Raw genomic sequence first — 27,407 nt, 5'->3', positions numbered from 1 at the left:
GAGAAGCAAATGTAACCACAGGACGTGACCGAGTTGATGGACACCCTATGTTCATCAATGGACAGAAAGTTCCACAGAATGGAATATAATCATGTGCTATCAGAAACCGTTGCACTTGACCCCAGGTTTAAGAAGTTAGCCTGCAGTGATGCCAGAGCGATTGGGGCTCTTCAAAGAATAACCTCAGCAGCAGGGAGGGACAGTCCCAGCTGGCTCAGGCACCAGGGCAACAGGAAGAAGAGGGATCAGATGGAGCAAAAGCACCAGCAGTAGTGCCACAAACGTCTGCTGTTTTAACGAGAGAGCAACTGGGGATGCAGCATGAAGGAATCCCTCAGCAGATGCCATAATGGATGTCCGATCCTATTTGGCTCCTCCAAATAGGATCTGCAGATCCTCTGAGCTGGTGGAAGAACAAGGCCTCGGTCTACCCACGGCTTACTAAAGTCATGACAGGGAGACTGCATAGTGGCCACATCTGTTCCCTCTGAGAGGGTCTTCACGAAAACAGGACAAATAATTACTGAGAAGAAACCGCATCAGCCCCTTAAGTGAGGCAGCTTGCATTTTTGAATGCAAATTTCTCATAAAAGCAAAATATGGCCCACATTGCTGTGTGCTGCTGGTTATAACATGGCAATGAAGAAGAGAGAAGCGGGACCAGTTTAAGTGGGATGCTGCAGTTTGCAAATAATTTTTCTTTGATATGGTGCAATATTCTATTATGCTGTTCAGATTGTATTAGTTTTGACTGGTTAGATTTATAAGCACTTTGTTTATATACATTAAAAAATTATACTTTAAATGCAAATGTTTTGACCTTTTTCATAAACCAATGCATTTTTAAATGTATTGTGATTTCATTTAATAATTTAATTAGAATTGTTTTAATACCAATCATAGGCAAACTGTTTGACTTGAAAATATACAAAACATATATATTTTTTTAGAGCCGTTTTGGAGCCAAAAGAGCTGTCTCTTTTTGGTGAGTTGAGCCGGCTCACTGAAAGAGCCGGAATGCCCATCACTACTCAAGTGGCGCAACCACGGTAACCCCCCCGCCCTTCTTACGGCTGAAGTCCCGTTAACGGGATCGATTTGACAACAGCAAATGAAAGTGCAGGGCGCCGAATTCAAACAAATCTCATGATTAAAATTCCTCAAACATACAAGTATTATACACCATTTTAAAGATAAACTTGTTGTTAATCCCACCACAGTGTCCGATTTTTCAAAAAGGCTCTACGACGGAAGCATACCATGCGATTTATGTTAGGTCAGTGCATAGTCACAGAAAAACAGACATTTTTCCAGCCAAAGAGAGGAGTCACAAAAAGCAGAAATGGAGATAAAATGAATCACTAACCTTTGATGATCTTCATCAGATTTACATTTACATTTAAGTCATTTAGCAGACGCTCTTATCCAGAGCGACTTATCAAATGACACTCATAGGACTTCATGTTACACAATACATGTATGTTTTGTTCGATAAAGTTAATATTTATATCCAAAAACCTCAGTTTACATTGGCGCGTTATGTTCAGCAATGTTTTGCTTCCAAAACATCTGGTGATTTTGCAGAGAGCCACATAAATTTACAGAAATACTCATCATAAATGTTGATGAAAATACAAGCGTTATACATGGAATTAAAGATATACTTCTCCTTTATGCAACCGCTGTGTAAGAATGCAAAAAAGCTTTATGGAAAAAGCACACCATGCAATAATCTGGGTACAGCGCTCAGAGACCAAACAAGCCATACAGATACCTGCCACGTTGTGGAGTCAACAGAAGTCAGAAATAGCATTATAAATATTCACTTACCTTTGATCTTCATCGGAATGCACTCCTAGTAATCCCAGTTCCACAATAAATGTTTGTTTTTGTTCGATAAAGTTAATAATTTATGTCCAAATACCTCCTTTTTGTTTGCTCGTTTTAGTTCACAAATCCAAATTCACAAGGTCGTAGGCACTTAGTTCAGACGACAGTTCCATTACAGTTCGTAGAAACATGTCAAACGATGTATAGATTCAATCTTTAGGATGTTTTATCAAAATCTTCAATAATATTCCAACAGGACAATTTATTTTCCATTAGAAAGGAACAGAGCTCATGGCATTCTGCCAGACACCTGACTCAAACAGCTCTAATTCGCTCCCCTCTCCACAGTAGAAGCCTGAAACAAGGTTCTGTTGACATCTAGTGGAAGCCTTAGGAATTGCAATCGGACAAAATGTTACTCTATATTGGATAGGCAAAGACTTGGAAACTTCAGATTTCCCACTTCCTGGTTGGATTTTTTTTCTCCGGTTTTTGCCTGCCATATGAGTTCTGTTATACTCAGACATCATTCAAACAGTTTTAGAAACTTCATAGTGTTTACTATCGACTAATAATATGCATATCTTAGCTTCTGGGCCTGAGTAGCAGGCAGTTTACTCTGGGCACCTTATTCATCCAAGCTACTCAATACTGCCCCCCAGCCATAAGAAGTTAGAGGCAGTGGATTATATATATTTTTTTAACTCATCTGTGATATTTTGGTTAAACGACTCCGGTCACAAAAAAGAAAAAATAGCGGGCCAATAATATTTTGGCTGGTAAAAAATCTGAATGGCTGGTAGATTTGTTTCCATTTTCTTTTTAAAGAATCTACCTGTGACAGTGGCTGGTGGACCCAAACGTTAATTTAATGCCTTAACTATGGATACATTTGGCTACTTATTAAATTGCGGCTACAGTGTGAGTGGAAGTAGAGAGTTTTATGTTTTGACAACCCTGTGGCCGGGATCGTGGAAGCTGTAGCTGGGCACGTAGGAATTTCACCAGGATGGTCAGATCAAAGGACCTCAGGGACAGTTATAAGAACCTGTGACTCCAGTTGGTGAGGTCACAATAGTGGGTGAAATGTCTGAGGGAGTCAATGGTGGTGACATGGTTTGGCCAGCGCAGTAGGCATACTAGATTTAGCCACAGATGTCCCGGCCATGTAGGCGGAGTTTGTGTTTTCAGACATGAAATAGTTAAAAATGTGAACACTTTGCTTACATGTTGCGCAGGGCTTCTGAATCAAGTGCACCTGCCCGACAACAGCGTAACACGAAAAAAAGGAGGGCCTTTATCGTTGGCATTCCTACATAAATGTTTGGTGATTGACTAAGAATGAAGGTGACCACAGATTTTGGAGTATCGGTTAATCCTTTGGAGCACAATTTATATAAATAAAAATAATAGTAAATAACGAAAGTTATCCTGGTCTTATATTGATTTTAGGGCAGCTTGAGAGAATTAGCCAATATGGTCGTTATAAGCAAACAGGATGAGCCTAATCACTCATTCAATAATTTCCCAACTCCCCTTTATATTTTACTCATAGTAGTTTTGTTGAAACATTACTTTGTTTACATGTCAAATTTCAGTTGCTTGCTAATCATAACATTATAGGTTCTTGTTTTCTTTGTCTCCTTGAAGTTCTGTCTACTATGCTCAAGTCAGAAAATTGTGAGATTGTGAAATATTGGAGTTAACATTTTCAGTGTATAAACATTAGGAACTCCTTCCTAATATTGAGTTGCACCCTTTTGCCCTCAGAACAGCCTCAGTTCATCGGGGCATGGGACTCTACAAGGTGTCAAGTGTTCCACAGGAATGTTGGTCCATGTTGACTCCAATGCTTCCCACAGTTGTGTCAAGTTGGTCTTTGAGCGGTGGACCATTCTTGATACACACAAGAAATGGTTGCGTGTTGAAAAACCCAGTGGCTTTGAGTTCTTGGGACAAACCAGTGCGCCTGGCACCTATTACCATACCCCGTTCAAAGGCACAAATCTAGTCTTGCCCATTCACCCACTGAATGGCACACATACACAATCCATTGTCTCAAGGCTTAAAAATCCTTCTTTAACCGTTCTCCTAGCCTTCATCTATACTGATGATGAAGTGGATCTAACATCACCTGGTCAGTCTGTCATGGAAAGAGCATGTGTTCTTAATGTTTTGTACACAGAGTGTGAGATTGGGCTGGCCTGATAGAGTAGGTCTGGTTAAGGTGCCGTGGCCTGCTTGCAGTCATCAGGACCTTCGTATGGGCATTAGTTTGTTGTTTCCCTGAGGCTGCTTTAAGCTCTGACTGAAGACTCTTCATTACAGGCTGGGCGCTAGTGTTTATGCCTGCCTGACTGTCAGCACTCGGAGGAGAAATCCCTGTAGCCGTCTGGTCAAACATGGATATTACACTCTATAATAACACTGGCCACCCAGCCTGACCCCACTGCATGTGTTTTCGACTTGCGTCCTGCTTCAGAGAAGAGAGAATGAGTTTTGAATATCATGATCCCATGTCTGTTCTTATGTATAAACGTTTACCAATGCAGGTTCAGGATGGTTCTTACCAGGTGACAACTCCAACAAAAACACTTGTCTGCAGTTGAAAAAATTAAGAAAAATAAATATAGAAAAGCACTCTATTGAGGGATGTTTGCTCCTCAATCATTTCTGAAATGGTAGTAGATGTTGGGGCTCTGTCTTATACCTTATTAACTAGCAATTTGCATTAGATCAACTTGATATTAGCAGATTGGTCTGAAAATGTAATGGAGGCTCATTTTGAACTTGAGAGTTCACACACTCCCCATAGACCAGTGTGAGCGCTGCATGCTTTGCCTGGCATCCTCTGTTTTTGTAACGTTCTTGGAGTTTCCACGTCTATGGGCACGAGCCTTCCGTCTCACCAAAGATACATCTCCCTCTGAGTGTTAGAGGGAGGATTTGGCTGTGTGTGGAGGGAGCTTTCCACCACAATGGCCAGTTTGCTCAACATCAGTATCTGCCCCCGCAGGGTAGTGCATTCTGCAGGCGTAATGCGCTAGAATCCAGCGACCAACACGCTCAGACGACGCCTGCTTTGATCACCCTTGGCCACTGCACATCAGGCTGGCGTTGGGCTTTAAACCAACAGGCCAGGGACGGTTGAGCGTGTCGCTCGGGGACGCTGCTAACTGTTTAAAAGCACGGAATGTTATTAAGTGCAAATACACCGCGCATGAATGGGAGAAGAGAAATACTGTTAATTTCAGAGCGTGGTTCTGTTGTTCCTGGGAATTAAGCGAGGCATCCGCAGAATGCAGATAACATGGGGGCTCTTTCTCTGTCCATTGTGCCCTCCCGCCATCTTTGTTATTCCCTGTGATGCTAAAGTGTGTGGCTATCTCTCGGTCTCCTGTGAAGGTGTGGAAGGAACTGTGGAAGCTATGCAGACAGCACACACTGATGTTTTGTCTATTTACTGTTTTTATAGTCTGGTACAGCTTACTTACTGATATTTGCTGTTTAAAATTTGTTTGCTTCACGTTTGATAAACCTGAAATGATTTTCATAATTATTTGCCATTGTCATTTTTTTCAGGTGAAGAGGAATGTTTCAGACCTGATAAACATCCCTGTGCGACACCAACAATGGGAGGGCTGGCCTGCTTCGGCATCTGATTCAGTAAGGAAGAAATACACACCATGTCTCTTGGGAATGACAATTTTGTCTCTGGCCTTTTTATAGCTGTTGTTCACCGACAGTCTTGAAATGCATGAGGAAAATGTGTTCCCATGTTTTCATTTCAGAATATATCTCGTCAAAGATGGTCTTCTAACAGGCCCATTTGACATGTAGTTCTTTATCTGCTGAGCTGTCATGATTTAAAGGTTCAAGGCCCTGTTAGTTTTTTCCATGAAGGCTAGGCAAAAGCCTATTATTTTACAATATGTAGTGAATCCCAATTGAGAGAAACTGTTCAATGTTTTCAATGCTGAAACCATCTGCCCAGATGTTGAAACTAATTAAGTTGTCAAAGACTGTCCCCCATGTCCTTTGGTCTGTAGACATTAAAGCTCACATCATTGAGTGTCACTGACCTCTCCTGCCCGGGGTCATGGTTCCCAGCCATTCAGCTGAACTCAGTCAAAGTGCTCAGAAGCGGTCCTCACACGAAGACCTGAGGAACCCCAACCCCCCCCCGTGCTTTTACTTGACAGTTTAGGCCTATATGTTCCCATGCTAATTGTATGGATGGATATGCAACTGTGCTGTTGTGCACATATTTTGTTGGTGCCTTACATGTCATCTTTGCTTTTTGAAGTATAAGTTCTTATTACAGTATTTTATGGCATCTTCACTACACCAAACTGGGTTTGCATGATTCAAATATATAATAACTTTTCTGTTTTGGATATAGTAGTACGGAGTTCAGTAACCTGTTCTGTAAGTGTTTTTTGGTTCAGATGGGAACCCTCTCTTTTCCCATCTACACTCAAAAATTATATTTGACATATTGAATGAAAAATAACTGCACCGTTTTTTTAGTTTCTAGTGAAGCTTTTAGGACCTGCTTGGTTGCTCTCTTGTGAAAGCAAATAGGCCTTCATTGCAACCATGTATTTTCCTGTAAGGCTGAGACAAAAGGTTCTACTTCCTTTTTGTTCCAAATTGTTTGCTCTTTGTGTGTCTTAAAGCTAAATGCAGTGGCCAAAGGCAACCTCTCAAATGACGACGTAGAAAACATTAGGAACACCTACCTAATATTGAGTTGCACCCCCTTTTTGACCTCAGAACAGCCTGAATTTGTTGGGGTATGGACTCGACAAGGTGTTGAAAGCGTTCCACAGGGATGCTGGCCCATGTTGACTCCAATGCTTCCCACAGGTGTGTGGTGGACCATTCTTGAGACGCTGGGCACTGTTGAGCACGAAACGCCGTCTGGCACCTACTACCATACATACCCCTGTTTAAAGGCACTTAAATATTTTGTCTTGCCTATTCACCCAATGACACGCATACACAATCCATGTCTCAAGGCTTAAAATCCTTCTTTAACCTGTCTCCTCCCCTTCACCCACACTGATTTTGAAGTGGAATTAACAAGTGACATCAATACGGGATCACAAGTTTTACCTGGATTCACCTGTTTAGACTATTTCAATGAAAGAGAATGTTTTGTACACTGTATTTGAATTGTTATCCATCTCTTTAATTCGACGGGCACTAAGTCCAATCAGAAACCAGTAAAAGTGTACAATGTCACTTCACAGCCCTTTGAACCCACCATCTCTCACTTCCCAGAATATGAGTGAGGCTGCTTATCAATGAGCCTTGACTTGACCAAAGTGCTAAGGTAGCTTGGGGATTAGAAAGTGGGTGTATGTCATAGGCATGTGCCTTGCCATAGCCTGGCTAAGGTGGCTCTCTGCTCCCATGTTTCCTGGGAAGAGATATTAAAAGCCTTGATTGCAATAATGGCCCTCTCCAGACCCTTATTGAACTGTCTCTCTGAGCATTACACAGAAAAGCCCTTGCATGCCAGCCTGGCTGTTTCATTGCAGATCTCATTAACCCCGCCTCATCTCTGGGGATTTGTACCAATAAACATGGCTTCAAATTACATTTTCAAGGAGTCCGAATCGATGACTACTCCTCAGCTCTGCTTTCATTATTCTCAGCGTATGCTTTCACTTATTGTTTTGTGTGTGTGTGTGTGTGTGTGTGTGTGTGGGGGGGGGGCAGAACTCCCTTTTAACGTGTAATAATTTTACGTTTATTCAATTTGTAGATCAATATTGTTCAAACCAAGAGGTTTTATTACCACCCGGCAGTTTTATAATTAAAGACCCGTTGCAATATCAGACATTGTTGCGTGAGTGTCTACGTTCAAGTGAATGTGGAGGAAAAGAAATTCAGTCACAGATAAACGACATCTACATATATGTTAGATTACAGGCGTTATATTGGTGATGGCATAGTCATGTACTGTACACTGCTGGAGCAGCTCTCTGGAGTTAAAGATCATTTCACAAGCTCCGCTGGGCACCACCTCTGCCAGCCACTCCAACCCACACAGCCTTTTGGCAACCAATTGCCAAGAGTCACTTTCATTTAGATCCTTGTGAATGTTGAAAATATAAGGCTTTGAATTCTCTAATTATAGATTTAGCAGCTAATTGATTGACTTGTTTGACCTACTTCTGTTTTATAATTGTGCTTTACGCTCAATTTGAAATGTTCTAAGAGTTGGGTTGCTTTTCTTTTTTTTTGTACATGAAAGCAAACCGGGTAGGAGCTTACTTTTGGAGAAATTAGTTATTTCTTTCCGTACTTCACGTCCCTGGTACTGCGCCTTCATTGTGTGTAGCGCCACAAAAGTTTAGCCTGCATAAAAATGACATCCGAGCAGGAAGAAACCTCTTGTTTTGGTTGGCAATGTGATTCAGTGAGGTAACTTGATATTTCAAATGGAAAGGAAGTGAAATATAATCACAGAGAGTAAAGGGAAATGCAAGCGACCTGGCCACAGAAATGAGAGGGTGATGCTCATTTGGCAGTATAAGCCTATATCCATGGTGCCTTACCTTATGATGAAGCTGATGCTCAATTCAAAAGATGTTTGGGATTGGCTGGGATGAAAAACCAATAAAGGCACATTTATGAGGAAACAGTTGTTCCTTGAGGTAAAGGACCGTTGACTCCCTTGGTGTGGAAGATGATTGGTCTGTTGTGAGACCTTCTTATTACAATTTCCTTCCTTCACATCTCTGAGAAATCAAGCCGAGCCAGGCGGTAGGCGCTCTGGCCGTTCTGATTGACAGGGCGATCCTGCACCTTTGGGAGTGATTGACAGACAGTGGGACATCCTTATTAGACTCTCTTGTTTTCTCTGCTGCCATAATTGCTGACATTTATCCAGTGTTTCATGGTGTTTGCTAATGTATTAATGCAGCCACTCTCAGAGGGCTCCGCGCCCGTCGCCGAGTCTCCCGGCTTTTAATGGATTCTCTAGTTGACAGGCCCGTGCAGGCTTATTGGGGCCTGCTGGTTGCCGTAGCGACAGGGCTCAGTGATAAGCTGAGAGAGAGCCCCCTGTGATTGCTGTCTTTAGGTGACATTCAGTGGGCCTAGACTCTGTGAGGGGGACATGAGCTCTTTGGAGGAGAGACTGTGTAGGCGGTCTCTATCCATCGCCCTCTAATGACCAAATACATTTGCTAATGCTACTTTGAGTCAGGGCTAAAAGTAAGGCGGTCTGGTACCGTGTCCCAGCAAAATAGATAGTGGGGGGGTTAGACTCATGTTTTACCGGTACGGCTATCACAATAATTGCAACAAAATGTCAACTGTAGGCTATTACACAATTCTTTGTAATTAGTGTATGTCAGAGGCATGAAAAATGAGTGAATGGACTTGAATACAGGTGGTATAGCCTATGTTCTACATTTTGCGACGGCAGAGATGGATGGCTGACAACACGCTCGCGGACAGCAGTATGTGCATACTTTCTGTCCTAATGACATTTGCCACTTTTTGGTGTTTTGTGTAACAGAGGTCTTCTCTTCACCACTGCTTTAGAGGATGAAATGTGCACGGGTAGCCGAGTAAAGGAGCCCTTTTGAAGTGATTATTTCACATTTGGAAGAGAACATGACTGGTTGTGTTTGCCACAATAAAAGGTAATAAGTTGTAAAATGTTTACGACCTGGCCCACACAGATCCTATGGAATTAATAGTGATTCTATATGTACTTCTATGATAAGGCCCACATTTATTTTGGCGCATGTGCGAGCACACACACAGGTCCCGTGCCGGGAAGAAATTGAATTTACTTTCACCCCTGCATTGATTGCTCTAATACATAAATATTTAAAAAATCATCCAAAGTGTTCTTTATTATCTTGGCCACTTCTTGGATCCCCTAGTCTGTGAGCATAGTAGGCATGTGACAATTATGGAATTTGGAGTAATGTGGCAAATGGCCACAGTTGCCATTTTTTTTATAGCTTGAAATGCACCTTCTCCTAAAATGGAATTATTTACAAGTTTGACGATTTATTTGAGTTCACGGTTATTGTCCATGATTGCCGGTTATACGATAATTGTGCCAGGGCTACATGGTGGTAAAACACCCCGCTGTTGATCCAGCAGCAGACCGGCATTCCTTTCCCACTGTGACTCTCTGTGGAGAAGCCGGTGATCAGAGTTGCCTGTGTGAACCTCACACACTTGGTGCAGGACCCCTGATCCTAATCAGGAGTGACATATCTGCAGCAGCAAGGAGGAACCTGAAAAGGGACCAACAGGTGTTTAGGGTGGGGCTTCTTTCTTCTTTTCTTCTCTTCTCCTCCGTCTTTATTTTCTCTTTCTCAGGCTCTGTTGTCCCCCTTCATCAAAGAGTTGTTGAACAAGGTGCTATTGGGGCTCTGGGTGCCGTCAGTGCAGCTGTCAGTGGTAATTATCTCACTCACAGCCAGAGACCTAATCCAAACACTGCCTGAAAAAAAAGAAACAGAAAGAGAATAAGAGAAAGAGGGAGAGAGGGAAAGAAAGGGAGCCAGCGAGGGGGGCTGAGAGAATTATTTCCCTGCTTCGCTCCCCAATGCTTAGAAGCTTCAATGCAAGTGTTAATTAAAAGAATCCAAAAAAGAGGAGCTTGTTCATTGTGTTGGGATGGAAGAGAAGGTCAGTGTGGGGGGGGGTTAACCTCTCCCCTATGCCTTGCGGCGTTCCGTCACAGAGCTGTGGAGCTGCACTTGTCCCAAAGCATCAGTGGAAGGCACAGGGTCAAAGCTTGGCTTGGGTGAGCGCTCAACTTTTATTCCTTTTTTTGGGCACACATGTCATCCCTCCCCTCAAGGTCCCCCATTGACTGGGGAAGTGATCAACTTTATTTCTACACATATTAGGGCCTCGGAAGAGGAAAGCCTCTTATTGTCAAGGGGGTCTACTCAGCCGCTGTTAAATTCTCACGTTTGATTGCCACTCGATTGTCGAGGCTAGAGGAAAAGAGCATGGCATTCCTTCACATCTCAAAGCCGTCGTCGCTGTCCTGCTCAATGGGTCAGCCTCTCAAACCCCTGTGTCAATCATTTTCTTTAACAGCACTTTGCTTTCTGTGGTCCACTGTTTGGAAATGTGCTATTTCAAACCAACAATGTGTGTCAACCTAACTCAATTTACAGTCTAGAATATGTCCATCCAATTCCTTTTTATAAATTAATAAAATCAACATGGCTACATAATGTCTCCACCATTTCCAATGACCGAAAACAGCTTCTTGCATCTCTGCCTGATACGGCAACTGGGGCCTAGCTCCCTGCCATCCAGAACCTCCATACCAGGCACAAATTGTCAGACTCCAGCCACCCAGGCCATAGACTGTTCTCTCTGCTACCGCAGGACCCTGAACAGCTTCTACCCCCAAGCCAAAAGACTGCGAAATAGTTAGCCAGGTGGCTACCTGACAATCTGCATTGACCTTTTTGCAATAACTCTCTTGACTAATCACATATGCTGCTGCTACTGTTTATCTATCCTGTTGCCAAGTCACTTTATTCTTGGTTATATGTGCATATTTCCCTCAATTACCTCGTATCCCTGCACATCGACTCGGTACTGGTACCATATGTATGTAGTGACGTTATAGTTAAGCATTGTGTACTTATTACTTGTTATGTGTATAGACTGTTATTACTTTTCTATTTCTCTAATTACTTTTTTTCTGCATTGTTGGGAAAGGCCTCGAAGTAAGAATGTCACTGTTAGTGTACACTTGTTTACAAATAATGTGATTTAATAAAATAAAATTGTACTTAACCTGGCACCTACCTCCATTACCGTGTACCCCTGCACATCGACTTAGTACTGGTACTCCCTGTAAATAGCTTGTTATTCTTACTTGTTATTGTTATTAGTTATTTACTGTATATTTGTTTTTTTGCTTAGCCGTTTAGCAAGTGGGAATTTGAAGTACAATGGTCAAGAGAGAACCTTATTTCTAGCGCCAGAAGTAATTAACAGTAAATTCTGAAATGACTGATGGCTCTCTCTGATATTAGGGCATGTTGTTTTTATAAGCCAGAAAAGCATGTGGTGACCGAGGACGAGTGGTTACGCTATTTTCTGGCTGAATCACTTTAAAAGAGATGTGGAAAACTCCAGCAGTCACTCTGCTTTTGAAACTCAATTGCTGTTGCATGGAATTGGCTCCTGATTCAACAATTCCCAGCTGGTCTTTGGTGGCTATAGCATCTGACAATAGCAAAGATTTCCACCTCCTGCTGTTGACTGCCAGGGACTCTCCCTTTTATCTGTCAGTGTGTCAATCACAGCATTCTGTTGAAACCTCCAGTTAATGCCACGCGTTTCTCGAGCGGTGAACGAGTAGGTCAATTTTTACAGTATTAATGAACTGCAGTCGATGAGTGATGACTTGGTTTGCTAATGTTGATTATGAACAGATTAAAACACAGTATTGCTGAGAAAGTGATTGTTTGTGACAATGCTTTTATTCATGCTCTTTGATATTGTCAGTGATGGTTTTTCGATGGGGTCAGATTCAGATCGACCTTACATGCGCTCACTTCTGTTTTAGACTGTCATACTTAAAAATGAAATAATGAAAGCCTTTTAACACATGCCGTATTGATTTATGGCTGTGATCATCCCTTTCTCCGAGGGCAGGTTAGTGAGCAACACTGAGGTAAAAAGATGGATGCTAGTGTTGCACAGTATACTGAAACTTTTGTACCTTTTTGATACTTGAACGCGAAAAATGATTCGGTATTCCAATTTGTTACTTTTGGTACTTCTGTCATGTGTGTCACGTCTACTGATTTTGAGAGAGGATCAAGTCAATCAGCGCAGCTGAATTCCCCTTATTATAACGCACCGTGCATGCTCCACTTACTGCTAGCTCTATCCTGTCCTGAGAAACCACTGCACTGGGAGTCGGCTGCATAGAGGTTAACAACACTTAAATAATGCAACATGGCATGTAGAATTGTTTAAATGGTTAATTACTGTTCACAAAACAATGTCCGTTACCGTCTAGAAACTTTACAATCAGTGCCGTATTAAGAAATCATAGGCCCCGGGGCTTTGTTTTCTTAATAGGTCTCGTGCCCCCCTTTCTGGCACACCATCATTTTCTGTAAACAAATATGTGCACCAAGACTCATTTCGATGTGTGGTAAATTTACTGTTGAAGAAGAAGCCCCTTTATAATAAAGCCATCAACGTTTGCTATGTGTTGTAGGCTACAGTTGAGCGCAGGCGTTTTTACAATTTCCACACATGAGGATAAAAAAAATGTTTTGGCCTGGTGCAAACATTTAACACCTGCTCTTTCCTTGACTTAGACTGACCAGGTGAATTGAACTGACTGTGTGTGAATGACATTGTCTTAATGAGACCACACACATTTTTATATAGATAATATATACAGTTTATTGACTTTTTTTCCCCTAAGGTTTTTGTACTTGTTTTTTTGTGCTGCCTCTTGGTCCTCCCACGAGCCTGGCCCAGGGGCTTCAGCCCTGGTAAACCCCTGCTTTAACCCGGTCCTGTTTACATTGCAAGAAGATACCAGGTTGCTTCCAGCTTTGTAGGCTAACTTTCCTTGCTACCTTACAGCTGAAGCTAACATTAATTATTGTCTGTGATATGCAAACCATAACACTAAATATTGCTTATTGTCACCACAAAAGTGATTTATTAATTTCCTCTCCCCGCCTCATCTCTGGCAAGATGATCTTTGCTCTAGCCTCAAACTGACTGTGTGTGAATGATGTCATAGGTCTTAGACTGCACACATTTGTATGAAGGGAGAGATCGCTTCTTCCATGCAAATGTTGTTGAAGAATACAATAAAAAAGTCCCAAATGTAGCCCAATGAAATCAGCCAAAACAAGCTCAATAACTCAGTGCATGCACACACTCCTATTGAATATACATTCACCTGCATTATGAATTGGCCTCTGCTACATCTTGATTTCCCCAGTTTATCAGTAGAGATTTACCATTTAAATAAATGATTACTGTTATGTTTTTAGATTTGCTAACTGTCAATTTACTGTATAATTGATTCATTAATAATGCATCTTCATGATATTGAACTCAAGATCTGTCTGGATCAAGTGCCATTCTGTGACTTTGGCTAATATTATTTTTGTGGCCGTGGTATCATTTTGGTGTCTCATATCGTGATACTAAACCTGGTTTAGGTATCGAAGTCAAAATTCTTAGATCGGGACAAGACATGGGTGCTGGGGTCCCATCACTCTCCTTAGCCTCTACCCTATCCGTTGGTCTAGCCGTATAGACCGTCTTTAATGAGTCCCACCTCTGTGGTAGGTGACATTTACAGGGTCTATAGTTAGGTTGTCCATAAACCTTGAATATATATTCCACATAACAGGCTGGATAAACTTTGCTTTCTTCTAATCATATCAGAAAATCTAAATGATTAATCTGTGAATGCTGAACTTGGATCTATTTCTCCCTTGACTCCTCCTTTCAGTGGGGTCCGAAATTGACACCCTTGATAAAGATGACCAAAGAATTATTGTATATAATATAAGGTTGAATCGTACTATACCGGCTCCGGCGCTTGTCCGATGTGGCAGGGCTTGCAAACTATTAGACTACAAAGGGAAGCACAGCCGCGATCTGCCCAGTGAATCAAGCCTACCATACAAGCTAAATTACTTCTATGTTTGCTTCAAGGTAAGCAACAGTGAAGCATGCATGAGATCACCAGCTGTTCCAGACGACTTTGTGATCACGCGCTCCGCAGCCGATGTAAGACCTTTTAAACAGGTCAACATTTACCAGGCCTCTGGGCCAGACGGATTACCAGGACGTGTACTCCGAGCATGCGCTGACCAACTGGCAGGTGTCGTCACTGACATTTTCAACCTCTCCCTGTCTGAGTCTGCAATGCCAACATGTTTCAAGCAGGCCACCGTAGTCCCTGTGCCCAAGAAAGCGAAGGTAACCTGCCTAAATAACTACCACATAGCATTCAGGTTGGTAGTCATGAAGTGCTTTGAGGCTGGTCATGGCTCACAACGCCATTATCCCAGAAACCCTAAACCCACTCTAATTTGCATAGCGCCCCAACAGAGCCACAGATGACACAATCTCTTTTGCACTCCACTCTGCCTTTTCCCACCTGGACAAAAGGATCACCTACGTGGGAATACTATTCATTGACTTCAGTGCAGCGTTCAACACCATGGTGCCCGCAAAGCTTATCACTAAGCTAAGGACCCTGGGACTAAATACCTCCCTCTGCAGCTGGATCCTGGACTTCCTGATGGGCTGCCCCCAGGTGGTAAGGGTAGGTAACAAACACATCTGGTAGGCCTGATCAGTGGTAGGCCTGATCATGACGATGATGTGAGAGCCGGTAGGGAGGAAGTCAGAGACCTGGCCTTGTGGTGCCTGGATTACGACCTCTCCCTAGATGATTGTGGACCACAGGAAAAAAGGAGCACCGAGTACATCCCCATTCACATCGACGGAGCTGTCAAGCTTCAAGTTCCTTGGTGTCCACATCACCAACAAACTATCATGGTCCAACACACTAAGACAGTTGTGAAGAGGGCACTACAAAGCCCTTCAGGAGACTGAAAAGATTTTGCATGGGTCCTCAGATCCTCCAAAGGTTCTTATGCTGCACCAGCGAGAGCATCCTGACTGGTTGCATCACTGCCTGGTATGGCAACTGCTTGGCCTCCAACTGCAAGGCACTACAAAGGGTAGTGCGTACGGCCCAGTACATCACTGCCATCCAGGACCTCTATACCAGGCAGTGTCCGAGGAAGGCCCTAACAATTGTCAAAGACTTCAGCCACCCTAGTCTGTTCTCTCTGCTACCTCACTGCAAGTGGTACCGAAGCGCCAAGTCTTCTACCCCCAAGCCATAAGATTCCTGAACAGCTAATCAAACGGTTACCCATACTATATGCATTGTCTCAGTTTTTGAATTGTTTATTTTATACAGCCATTTTTGCTCCTCTTTATCAATGGTGTCAATAATTTCAAACCCCACTGTATATTTATACTGAAATAAAATAAAGTATGTGGACACCCCTTAGTGGATTCTGCTATTTCAGCCACGCCCGTTGCTGACAGGTGTATAAAATTGAACGCACTGCCATGCAATCTCCATAGACAAACATTTGCAGTAAAATGGCCTTACTGAAGAGCTCAGTGACTTTCATCATGGCACCGTTATAGGATGCCAACTTTCCAACAAGTCAGTTTGTAAAATCTCACTACCAAGTTCCAAACTGCCTCTGGAAGCAACATCAGTACAATAACTGTTCGTCAGGAGCTTCAGAAAATGGATTTGTATGGCCGAGCAGCCGCACACAAGATCACCATCTGCAGTGCCAAGCATTGGTTGGAGTGGTGTAAAGCTTGCCACCATTGGACTCTGGAGCAGTGGAAACACATTCTCTGGAATCACGCTTCACCATCTGGCATTCTAATGGATGAATCTGTGTTTGGCGGATGCCAGAAGAACGCTACCTGCCCGAATACATAGTGCTAACTTTAAAGTTTGGCGGAGGAGGAATAATGGTCTGTGGCTGTTTTTTGTGGTTCAGGCTAGGCCCCTTATTTCCAGTGAAGGGAAATCTTAATGCTACAGCATGCAATGACTTTCTAGATGATTCTGGGTTCGACTCCGGGTTTGGGAACGCCTTTTTGGGGCGGCAGGTAGCCTAGTGGTTAGAGCGTTGGGCCAGTAACCGAAAGGTTGCTGGATCAAATCCCCGAGCTGACAAGGTAAAAAATCTGTAATTTTGCCCCTGAACAAGGCAGTTAATTTGTTCTTAACTGACTTGCCTAGTTAAAGGTTTACATTTGTTTTTTTAAAATAATGGTTTGTTGAGATCGGTGTGGAAGAACTTGACTGGCCTTCACAGAGCCCTGTCCTCAAACCCCATCGAAAACCTTATGGATCAATTGGAACGCTGACTACAAACCAGTCCTAATCGCCCAACATCAATGTCCGACCTCACTAATGCGCTAGTGGCTGAATGTAAGCATGTCCCTACAGCAATGTTCCAACATCTAGTGGAAAGCCTTAACAGATACCCGGAGGCTGTTATAGCAGGTCATGGTTTTGTAATGAGACGTTTGACGAGTAGGTGTCCACATACTTTTGGTCATGTATTGTATAAATGCAACATGCAACAATTTTAAAGATTTTACTTAATTACTGTTCATATAAGGAAATCAGGTGAATTGCAACCTCAACTTGTGAAATCTGTGGCATTTTGTTACAGAATTGCACATTTTATAGGGCATTCTGTTGTCCCCAGCACAAGGTGCACCTGTGTAATGATCATGCTGTGTAATGATCATCTTCTTTGTCAGGTGGATGGATCATCTTGGCAAAGGAGAAATGTTCACTAACAGGGATGTAAACAAATGTGTGCAAAAAGTTAAGAGAAAAGGTTTTTGTGTGCATGGAATATTTATCGTATTTATTTAGATTTTTAATGCTTTACATGTGTTTTATTTTTGTTCAGTGTATTTTAAAGGTTAAAATTGGAATGAATAGATTAAGTTAATTCAGATTTTTTATTGTAAATATTTTTTTCTGATCTCAGTGATTTCTATCCCCAGATGACACTAGCTGCCTCTGGAATCAGCTACCCCTGCCATCACCTCGGTGTGTGTCGAAGGTCCTCACCAGCCAACGCCCGGGAGCCAACAGAAGAGGTAGAGAGAGAGAGACACACACACACACACACACACACACACACACACACACACACACACACACACACACACACACACACACACACACACACACACACACACACACACACACACACACACACACACACAGAGACTATTTGGCCTTCTTTTACATTTTCTATTGTGTTTTGATAGGTCAACAATACTGAAGTGAATGTGTTTATACAGTGCGCAGATGTTCACATGGTAAGTGACAGCGAAGGGGATGACTTTGAGGATGCATCTGAATTTGGAGTGGACGAATCAGAGATGTTCGGAATGGGGACTTCTACAGGCTGTCGGAAAGCCCCCTTGAGTACGTACCTCACTGAGTGTGATGCTGCCACTCGATTCAAAAAGCTTGATTTATTGTTTATCAATCTGTTATTAAGCTAATGCTTTTTACCCTCTGCAGTGCCAGAGAACACTGAAAATGAAGTAGATGCCTTACTGCACTTTACTGCTGAATTTACCACAAGGTAGGTTTTTAGTATTGTTTTATCGTTAGTATCAAAAGGGGTCTATGCTTCTTAAAAGATGTGGAAGTTCATGCATTCTTGCTTATTGATCTATCTCCTTTTTGTGTTTGCTGCAGGTATGGAGAATGTCATCCAGTGTTCTTCATTGGGACTTTGGAGGCTGCATCTCAAGAGGCCTTCTATGGCAAAGCCAGAGATGTAAGTAACAATACAGGAGCCTGTCAGTAGTATGATTTACAGGTTTACAGGACATGATACTATACGATCATTGTCAATGCTTATTTATTTTTTAAATGCTTGGATGGTTTTTAAAATAAAAAGTTGGAGTGTTTGTTCAAAAAGAGCCACCATTTGATTCCTCTCATAAAGCTCATAAAATGTGTTTCACGACAGCTGCCACTTTATTTTTAGCCCACAATTTTTCTTCATTTTTCTGCTTTGTCCTTTTAACGAGGGTTGTATCAACTGACAGCTTGTGTGGATTACTGTCTTATTAGAATGGGAGAACACAGCAAGATGTTTGGGGGGTTTTAGACCATGAGGCAGAGGCTCGGTTGGCGTCTTGCCTGTCTCCCAGCTGATATCCTCTTCGCTAAGCCAGTGCAATATGGCCCCCTCGCTGTGGATATCCTCTCTGTGGTGCAGCCGGAGACTGTACATTGTGTCAATGAAAATAAACCAATATGAAGGGACACATGCAGCTGACCCCCAGCTCACTGCCTGTAGGCCTGGAGGAGATGAGACAAGAGAAACGCACACACATTTGACTCCCACTGATGTGACCATTGGGTGTCAACTATACCGAAACCTCCCCTCCCCAACCACCACCACCGTCCTCTTGGCAAAATTGGTCTAAATCGCTCCCTTCTTGTCATTGCAACTAGTTGTTCATTAAGTGGATATTGGAACGGTGCACATTTCAGGAGAAGGGGGGCCGTGGAGAGATTTTGCCCAGTCTCAAAGGCTGACGGGCTAATCACTAAGTAAAACACTACATTTGATGAAGTGTTTCTAGAGGGGGAGATGCGCCTCAATCCAGCCTTAATGAAAATGCTTTGGGCTGCTGAGCCCTCCAGGGGATCAGCAGTAAGGCTCTTCAGACAGGCCACCCATCACTGCCAAGGCTCTTCTTAAATCCCCTTAACGGTGTGGTTAATCGGAGTAACCCTGCTCTCACTCGCACAAAGACACGCATCAAAATTCATAGCAGTGCCGGGGTGAGGGTTTTATCACACTCAAGTATCCTCTTAAATCCCCCGTAATTTAGCAAAAGAGCAATGAGGGGGAAAGAGGAGAAATCGATACCAGGTAGGGAAATGGATAAACATATTTTCATTCATCCCTTCCTGCTCTGGTGAAAGTGATCATTTTAGTGGCTTTTAATATTTTCATTTGTTTCTACTAGAACAGTTCCAGTCAGGTGAACTGAAGCCCAGCTGAATATTTAGACTATTAGTTTCAACTGTGTAAAGACTATTATTTTAATGCAATTCTACAATTGAATGCTATTGCTTTGTATTCACTTCATTTTTGACCCTGTTATTGCGTCTTTAAAAATAAAAAAACATAAATTCAGAAGTGGTTAGACTAAATATAGCTATTAATACAAAATCATGTGTTTTCAATCGGTTCAATTATGTACCTACCATCTGTTAAAGCGTTGATCTGAATGTGTGTTCTCAGTGTGTGGGGTCAGGGGAGCAGTAATTTGAGGTCTTCATTTTGAAGTGTTTGCTTTTCTTGAGGCTGCTGTGGATGATCACTTTCACCCGTTTCCTCCACTCCCCAACACAGGATATAATTAAAAATGTCCTCCCACAACACAGTACATAAAGTACATAAACTGGCTGGCTGTCACAAATGAGATATGGTAGTGTGTTTATCAGGGGCCACAGTTATCAGGCAGGTGTATTTTTACCTTATCCTCTAATGACCCATACTACAGAAACTCATTTGTAAAACAAAACAAATGGCTGTTTTCTCACTGGTGTCGTGTTGCATTCTCATAACAATCTGTCTGTGTGACGTGGTTAAAGATGAGTTAGGTTCTACATTTTGTTCTCAGACTGGTCTTCATCTGCCAGTTGTCACTCTATTCAGCCCCCAGTGGAGCACCTGTGTGGGAGAATTCCTACTCATGTTGCAGATAATCATATGGTCCAGGCCGGACACAAAAAAGCAGCCGTATGTGAGCTGAGCCCATTCTGGTTGCCAGCTCCTGGCCAACGGCTACCTGGTTCACATGGCTCTGGTCTACACTAGAAGAGGAAGAGACAAGAGTGAACACTGACAGGGTGCTGTGTGAAAATCACTACAGTCTGGCTCACAGAACAGATCGGTTTTCTCATGCTTCTTCACTCTCCTCCTCTTCCCCTTGTCTGTATGGTGAACAGGTGGGACGATTCACACCAGCGGCTTTTGGGTCACTTTCTAGCTCGGGTTGAACCTAGTAATTTAGTTTTACAGGCGATTTGTCCCTGCTTAGAAATGCACTACAAAAGATGAAATGTGAAAGAAGATGGGGAACAGTTAGAGAAGACCGTTTAAGTAAAACGAACTTTGTGATTGGGTGTTATTAGAGAAGAGGGCTTTTCCCTTTTCTTTGCAGAATGTATGTTTTTGAACCTACGGTTTGTGAAAATGTCCTCCGGAGACTTAGCACTTTCTATAAGTTGCAGAGGGACGAGTGTGTGTGCGTGTCCATGCGCCGACGTGCACGTATGTATAAGATAATGAGTGTGCGTGTCTCATTTCGTCTTTTGTGAGAAGAAGAAGAAAAAAAACTCCTCAAGGCTGCATTTGCTTGTCTTCTCAGCATGAGTGTTTAATCTTTTCAGGGCGTTCAATTGGGCCACTGAATTAGCCCCAAGCTCCTTCCCGCTAGGAACCGGGGAGCTTATTCTAAACCTCTAATCGCTGAGCAAACACAGCAGTGCTCTCCCACTCCTTTTCTACACAGGCCACAATATAGCACAACTTTCTTTTTACTTTCCCTCACTTTTCTGCCTGTGTGGATTTTGCTTTTGGTATATAGAGCAGCTCCTGAGAAATGAGCTCCTGCGAGTGTTGTAAGGAACATAGGGGGTTAGAAAGAAATTTGAGTGAGTGTTCTGTAATTTAGAGGGCTTTATTTCCTACATCATCCAAGAGAACCTTTTGTTTGTGGCTGTGTTTGTTTTTTAATGAGTTGTCAGTGAGTCTTGAGAATCTGTGGCTCATATGGTGTCTATCCATGGATTTAGAGCATTGTCAATATTGTCCGCTCCTGCTGTTAACCTGAGAAGGCCAATGGCATTTGGTGTAAAATAAAGTGATTTTGTCTGTTTTTGTTTTCTCATTGGCCGCCTCAAAGGAAGTTGTATTTACTCCCTGTTCATTTGATTTTGTGTGTTTTGCGTTTGACTGGTTTGGCCTTGTCTGTGAAAGCAGTCTCTTTACTCGCGGTCTCCTGTCGAACGACGTGCGAAAGCTGTATAAAACCTCTCCCTTCAATGATAATATAACCAGACTCTGAGCAAGGACACTTGTCTCCCCTTTCCAGTGCTGTGTTGGGTGAAGCCCCTGTTTCAGGGTCTGGCTGGTCATTAACTCATTGGCTTCTAAATCCTCACACCTCTAATGAAATACCTCTGCTGTCCGTTTCCACAGAGAAAACTGCTGGCAATATACCTCCACAACGACGAGAGTGTGCTCGGCAACGTCTTCTGCTCCCAGATGATGTGTGCAGACTCCATAGTGTCCTATCTGAGCCAGAACTTCATCACATGGGCCTGGGATGTCACTAAAGAAGCTAACAAAGCCAGGTATGTCTAAGTATATGCCCTCATCACATCTCAGGTATCCACTACTGGAGAACAGACTGAATATTAGATCATCTGAGAAGTGGATAATATTCAGCCCCCAGTCGCCAACTCCGCACCACCTTCTCTTTTAACTCAAGCCCCTCTTCATCGGGAAGGGGGATGTGTGCTAACAAAAGCACTTGTGTTTGCAGTACGAGGCCCCAATTGGGCAATCTTCACTAATCTGCCTCAATGGAGGGTCAGTTCGAAATGAAGCTCACATGAAGTCTGCGTTGCCTGGGAGACCATATCTATTTACCCAAGGCTGAGGGAGTTGTCTTATCAACGTGACAACAACTTTATCTCTCCTCCGTAACTTCACAACAGTTAGTTTCCGATTCACAGCATATTCCGACTCCTTCTTTCCACCTAGGCTGTGGCTGTTCCAGTATGTGACTCCTTGTGCTTAGCATTACCCAACTATACTCTCAAGCCTTCCACTCTTGACCCCAAAGCCAGGCTTGGCCTCTCCCTGGCCTTGCTCTCCTCCTCCCCTAGCCAAGGGGGAGAATGAGGTTGTGGCCCAGGTGTGATGTCTGCTGTGGGGAGGATGGAGGAGGAGAGAGGGCCCGGCCGGTAGCCAGATGGAGGTTTGATTGGGGCACAGCAGCAGCTTCTTGCTCCGCGGCAGGCCCTAGATTTTCCTTCCACTAGACTTCAGGGCTAAGCCCACCCCCTGGTAGGAGGCGTTTACGAAAAACCGGGGGTGAGGCTCAGACACTGACCTCACTCCTTTTTTATTTCCTTTAAGGATATTCCTTCCCTCTTTCTGTACCCTTTCTCCCTTTGCTTCTTGCTTTTTGCGCCCAGCTGAGCCTTTTTATTGCAGATTAAAGGCAAGCAACATCTGGAGCTGTTTTCCCCAAGTTCTCACGCACTCATCTCTGCACCAGTATCCCTGCACAGTGTAAATATGGTATTGGATCTGACCCTGTATAATAGCGTCTCACTTCTCGTGTTCTTATTTTTATTTCTCGTATGTTTTTGTTCTGCCTAATGTTATTTTTTTTTGTGCTACATTTATAATGATTATTGCTCTGTAAGCTCTGTTGGGTTTGGAGCTTGCAAGAAAGGCATTTCACTGTGACATTAATACTTGAAACTCTTAGGTTAATCCTGAGTCACTGATGATGGGCACGAGTCGCAGCGACTAACTATTAAGAAGGTATCCTAATTTCTAGGGCCTCATAGCGTAAAATGAGCCACCTAGGTTGCCTCTGTATTATCACAGTCCTCTTAGTTTAGTTATTAATTATTATGCATAAAGCCAGATCTGCTGATAACATGCCAATTGTCACCCATGGGAAATGTCTCTGAAATACCACATGGACACTGAACCTCATACACAGCAAATATTGAACTTATTTATGAATAAATGTACTCTGAAACTACATCTTTCATTTTGTAATCTGTTTTGCTTTTGATTCTATGTTTTGTGTTTTGACTGCCCACTTTCGTGCCACATCTAGTCTATTCTAATGCATCATATGGTGCTGTACTGATCAATAATGGAATTGAACTCATTATTCAACACATTACCAGTGAAGGTTATCGTGCAGTCATCTGACTTTTTCATAAGCTCTGTGTATTCAAAACAAGAGAATATCCGGAGAAATTCCATTTTCCATTCAACACGTCTGCACAGAAAGTGTCTGTTTTGTGTGAGTAGCGTCCGGTTCCTATTCCACGTGATTGACTAAAGCACACCTGGAGAGCTTGTTGGCTGCTCACTGGGGTGGGGTGGCAGCAGTCTCTCAGGATCTCACGCATGACTGATGTAAAGACGTGAACCTAACAGTCCAAGGAAACATGAACATTTTGTGCGGAGATAGTGAGCTGATTTAGAGCCTCTTTACACTACTTTGACGACGCCACCTACACAGAACAAAAATATATAAACGCAGCATGTAAAAAGTTGGTCTCATGTTTCCTGCGCTGAAATAAAAGATCCTAGAAATGTTCCATACGCACAAAAATATTATTTCTCATTGTTGTGCACAAATCTGTTTACATCCCTGTTAGTGAGCATTTCTCCTATGACAAGATAATCCATCGACCTGACAAGTGTGGCATATCAAGAAACTGATGAAACAGCATGGTCATTTCATACGTGCACCTTGTGCTGGTTACAAAAAAAGGCCACTCTAAAATGTGCACTTTTGTCACACAACACAATTTAATTTAATGTTACTTTCGCTACCATAAGCCACCGTCAACATCGTTTTATAGAATTTGACCATACGACCAACCGGCCTCACAACCGCAGACCGCGTGTAACTCTGCCAGCCCAGGACCTCCACTTCCAGCTTCTTCACCTGCGGGATCGTCTTAGTCCAGCCACCCGGACAACTGATTCAACTGTGGGTTCGCACAACCAAATAATTTCTGCACAAACTGTCAGAAACCATCTCAGGGAAGCTCATTTGCATGCTTGTCGTCCTCACCAGAGTCTTGACCTGACTGCAGTTCGGTGTTGTAACAGATTTCAGTGGGCAAATGTCCATCTTCGATGGCCACTTGTACGCTGGAGAAGTGTGCTCTTCACGGATTATTCCTGGTTAACTGTACCGGGCAGATGTATGGCATCGTGCGGTTTGCTGATGTCAACGTTGTGAACAGAGTGCACCATGGTGGGGTCTACGGACAACCAACACAATTGTATTTTATCGATGGCAAAATTCCGTGAAGAGGTCCTGAGTCCCAGTGTTGCGGCATTCATGCACCGCCATCACCTTATGTATCAGCAATGTCCTGGGGAATAGTTACAGAGGAGAGGGGATGAATGAGCCAATTGGATGCTGGGTATGATTAGGTGGCCATCCCCACATACCTCTGAGTGGTACAAGGTAAAGGCACCACATGTCCCTGTAAGAATGACCTTAATACCAGAAGACAGCACTTTTGCTCTGTGAGCCAAATTGAAAATGAAAGGCTTTCAAAATATCGAGACATTTGTGAATTATTGCATTAATTAAGAAACTGTGCAACACTATATGCAATATGGTTTTGATGAGAAGCTCCTGTATAGTTTGAATTGTTATCATTATTTTGTTTGTCTATACATTATGACAGTTATGGTATGCGAATAGCTGCACTCGCACTTGAAACAGTAATGTTGCTTTGGCCACAACACATCCAAGGTACTCTTTGGCGATCTATCGTTTAATAGGGAATACCAAGGTATGATTTTCAATACAAAAATCGGTTTTTATTTTGGGGCGCAACAGCCTTGGAGGGGCTGTTGGTGTGTTAACCTATTTAAAGGTCTTACTCGCATTGGCTGCAGAGCGTGAGATCACACAGTTGTTCGGAACAGCCGGTGCGCTCATGCATGCTTCAGTGTTGCCTGCTTAGAAACGAGCATAGAGGGCGTTTAGCTCGTCTGGTAGGCCCTCGTCACTGGGCAGCTCTCGGCTTGGTTTCACATTGTGATCGTTTGCAAGCCCTGCCACATCCGACGAGCGTTAGAGCTGGCATAGTAGGATTCGATCTTACTCCTTTATTGATGCTATGCTTGTTTGATGGCTAGTCTGAGGTCGTGGTGGGATTTTTTTATAAGCGTCCAGGTTTGTGTTCCGCTCCTTGAAAGTTTAAGCTCTTGCCTTCAGCTCAGTGCGTATGTTTTCTATAATCCAGTGCTTCTGGTTGAGATATGTACGTACGGTCATTTTTGGGACTGCGTCATCAATTAACTTATTAATGAAGCCGGGGACTGTGGTCATCAACTCAATGTTATCGGATGAATCCCGAAGCAGAATCCAGTCTGCTAGCGAAATAATCCTGTAGTGTAGCGTCCGCCTCATCGGACAACTTCCGTATTGAGTGTGTCACTGGTACTTCCTCTTTTGGTTTTTGCTTGTAAGCAGGAGGATAGATTTATGATAAGATTTGCCAAATTGCAGGCAAGGGAGAGCCTTGTTTGGGGGTCTTTCTGTGGAGTAAAGGTGATTTAGAGTTTTGTCACCAAGATACACAGGTGACATGCTGGTAAAAATCGGATGTTGAAGAGATGTCACTAGACATTTTACTAATGTAAATCCACCCTTCAAACCTGTAATTCTACCAAACCACCCAAAAAATTAATTTCTTTAGGACCTTTGTTGGCGCCTAAATATCAGAACAGTTTCCCAAAACCATTGTTAGTGAAGTTTCCCTTGAAAACCCTTATTCACTGCCTCAGACCACTCATAGAACAGCGAAGTGCGTTTTTGGGTGGGTGCCTTTTTTTGTTCTTCCGCGTCACTCTATACACCGAAGGTATCTGCTAAACAGAAAATCATGATGTTCATCTGTCTTTCTGTGACCACTGATGACTTCAGAACTAATGTGACTACAAATACAAAGTTGCCATTTTCTTTTTTATTTGTTAAACAAGTGAAGGATGAAAAGATGCCTCAAATAAAAACTGAGATGACTGCATAAATAGCCTACATACGCCTATATAAATAAGTCATATTAAAATGTCATGTTAATTCAGTTGAGTTCTATTTTGCTAATTTTAGGCTACGGTTGATCATTTTATCTTCAATATATTTCATGTGTAACAAGGTGCACAATGATGTACCGAATCTGGATTAGCATTAGAATAAACCACCTCAATATTTGAGACATCTCTAGGATGTTCTTGTCGTCAATATTGTGGAATAAATCTAATTTTAAGGTAAAATTTGAATGGAGAAAGCTGATACGAGAGCAGCGCTGCATTTGATTTAAATCCTATCAGTACTGACACAAGCCTCAACGACACACTTAGTTAACGTTCTGTCAACATGCGTTTCCCAAAACACCATGCCATCTTCAGCCGTTGTAGGAAAGATGCATCGTTAAAACACTCCTAATCCTTACTTCCTAGCCCGAGACACAATTTTCATCCTTTATATGTGATGCTGTGTCAGTACTTGTTATTGTGCACCATATGTAGAAACATTTTCTTCACTTTTGGTTTACAAACTCAGGAGTAAAAAAACCTCTAGCATTAGCCTTGTATGGTAGGTGTAAAAGAAAAGAAAAAAAAGTCTGTATTGTGTCCGATTACATAGTTGGTTCCTTGAAACAGGTTTTTACTGTTTTGGTTTGACTCCTGGGGTGTTTGATTGATTGGAACAAAAGGAGGTTGTTGTTTAAGGGAATTAAGATTGGGTTTCTCTGAAGCCCCTGATGATTGTTCCCAAGTCCTTGGTGACAGGTTAGAATTACCCCTTTCCATTCTTTTGGCCTGGCCATGGTTAGGCCTTTTCAGGGCCCTCTAGAGCAGGGACAAGGGCAGGGCATGGACATCATCTTAACTTCACTGCGTCAGGGGGAGAACCCCTCGCCTTAACCACAGTAGAATGGACAAAAGACAAGTCAGCCGCATCGTCAGAACTCATGAGCAACTACATGAGCTAGTTGGTGTTGACTTGGGGTTAGAGTAATGTTAGGGTTAAGGATTGTGGTTGAAATGTCCTTGTTTCTCCTGGAATGCTGATGGAGATTGGTGCTCATGCTTCCCATGGTTAAGCATTGAGCCACC

The 27,407-nt window shown here is 42.8% G+C and overlaps 1 protein-coding gene across 2 annotated transcripts in view; it reads left to right on the top strand.

Annotated features, from left to right (window-relative positions):
* Positions 1 to 27,407, top strand: part of LOC124037771 (FAS-associated factor 1-like) — a 95,042-nt gene that overhangs the window by 38,401 nt on the left and 29,234 nt on the right. The window contains exons 8-13 of one of the 2 annotated variants that reach the window (XM_046352804.1): positions 5,413 to 5,496; positions 17,461 to 17,556; positions 17,731 to 17,890; positions 17,990 to 18,053; positions 18,170 to 18,251; positions 21,702 to 21,856. In XM_046352804.1, the coding sequence (XP_046208760.1) occupies positions 5,413 to 5,496; positions 17,461 to 17,556; positions 17,731 to 17,890; positions 17,990 to 18,053; positions 18,170 to 18,251; positions 21,702 to 21,856 (641 nt within the window). The remainder of the gene's footprint in view (positions 1 to 5,412; positions 5,497 to 17,460; positions 17,557 to 17,730; positions 17,891 to 17,989; positions 18,054 to 18,169; positions 18,252 to 21,701; positions 21,857 to 27,407) is intronic. The other variant, XM_046352805.1, reaches the window with a different exon arrangement.

This window comes from Oncorhynchus gorbuscha, linkage group LG06 (assembly GCF_021184085.1).
Source record: "Oncorhynchus gorbuscha isolate QuinsamMale2020 ecotype Even-year linkage group LG06, OgorEven_v1.0, whole genome shotgun sequence".
Classification (NCBI taxonomy): domain Eukaryota; kingdom Metazoa; phylum Chordata; class Actinopteri; order Salmoniformes; family Salmonidae; genus Oncorhynchus; species Oncorhynchus gorbuscha.
Note: the sequence above shows the minus strand (reverse complement) of the source record. Positions and strands in the feature narration are given on the sequence as shown.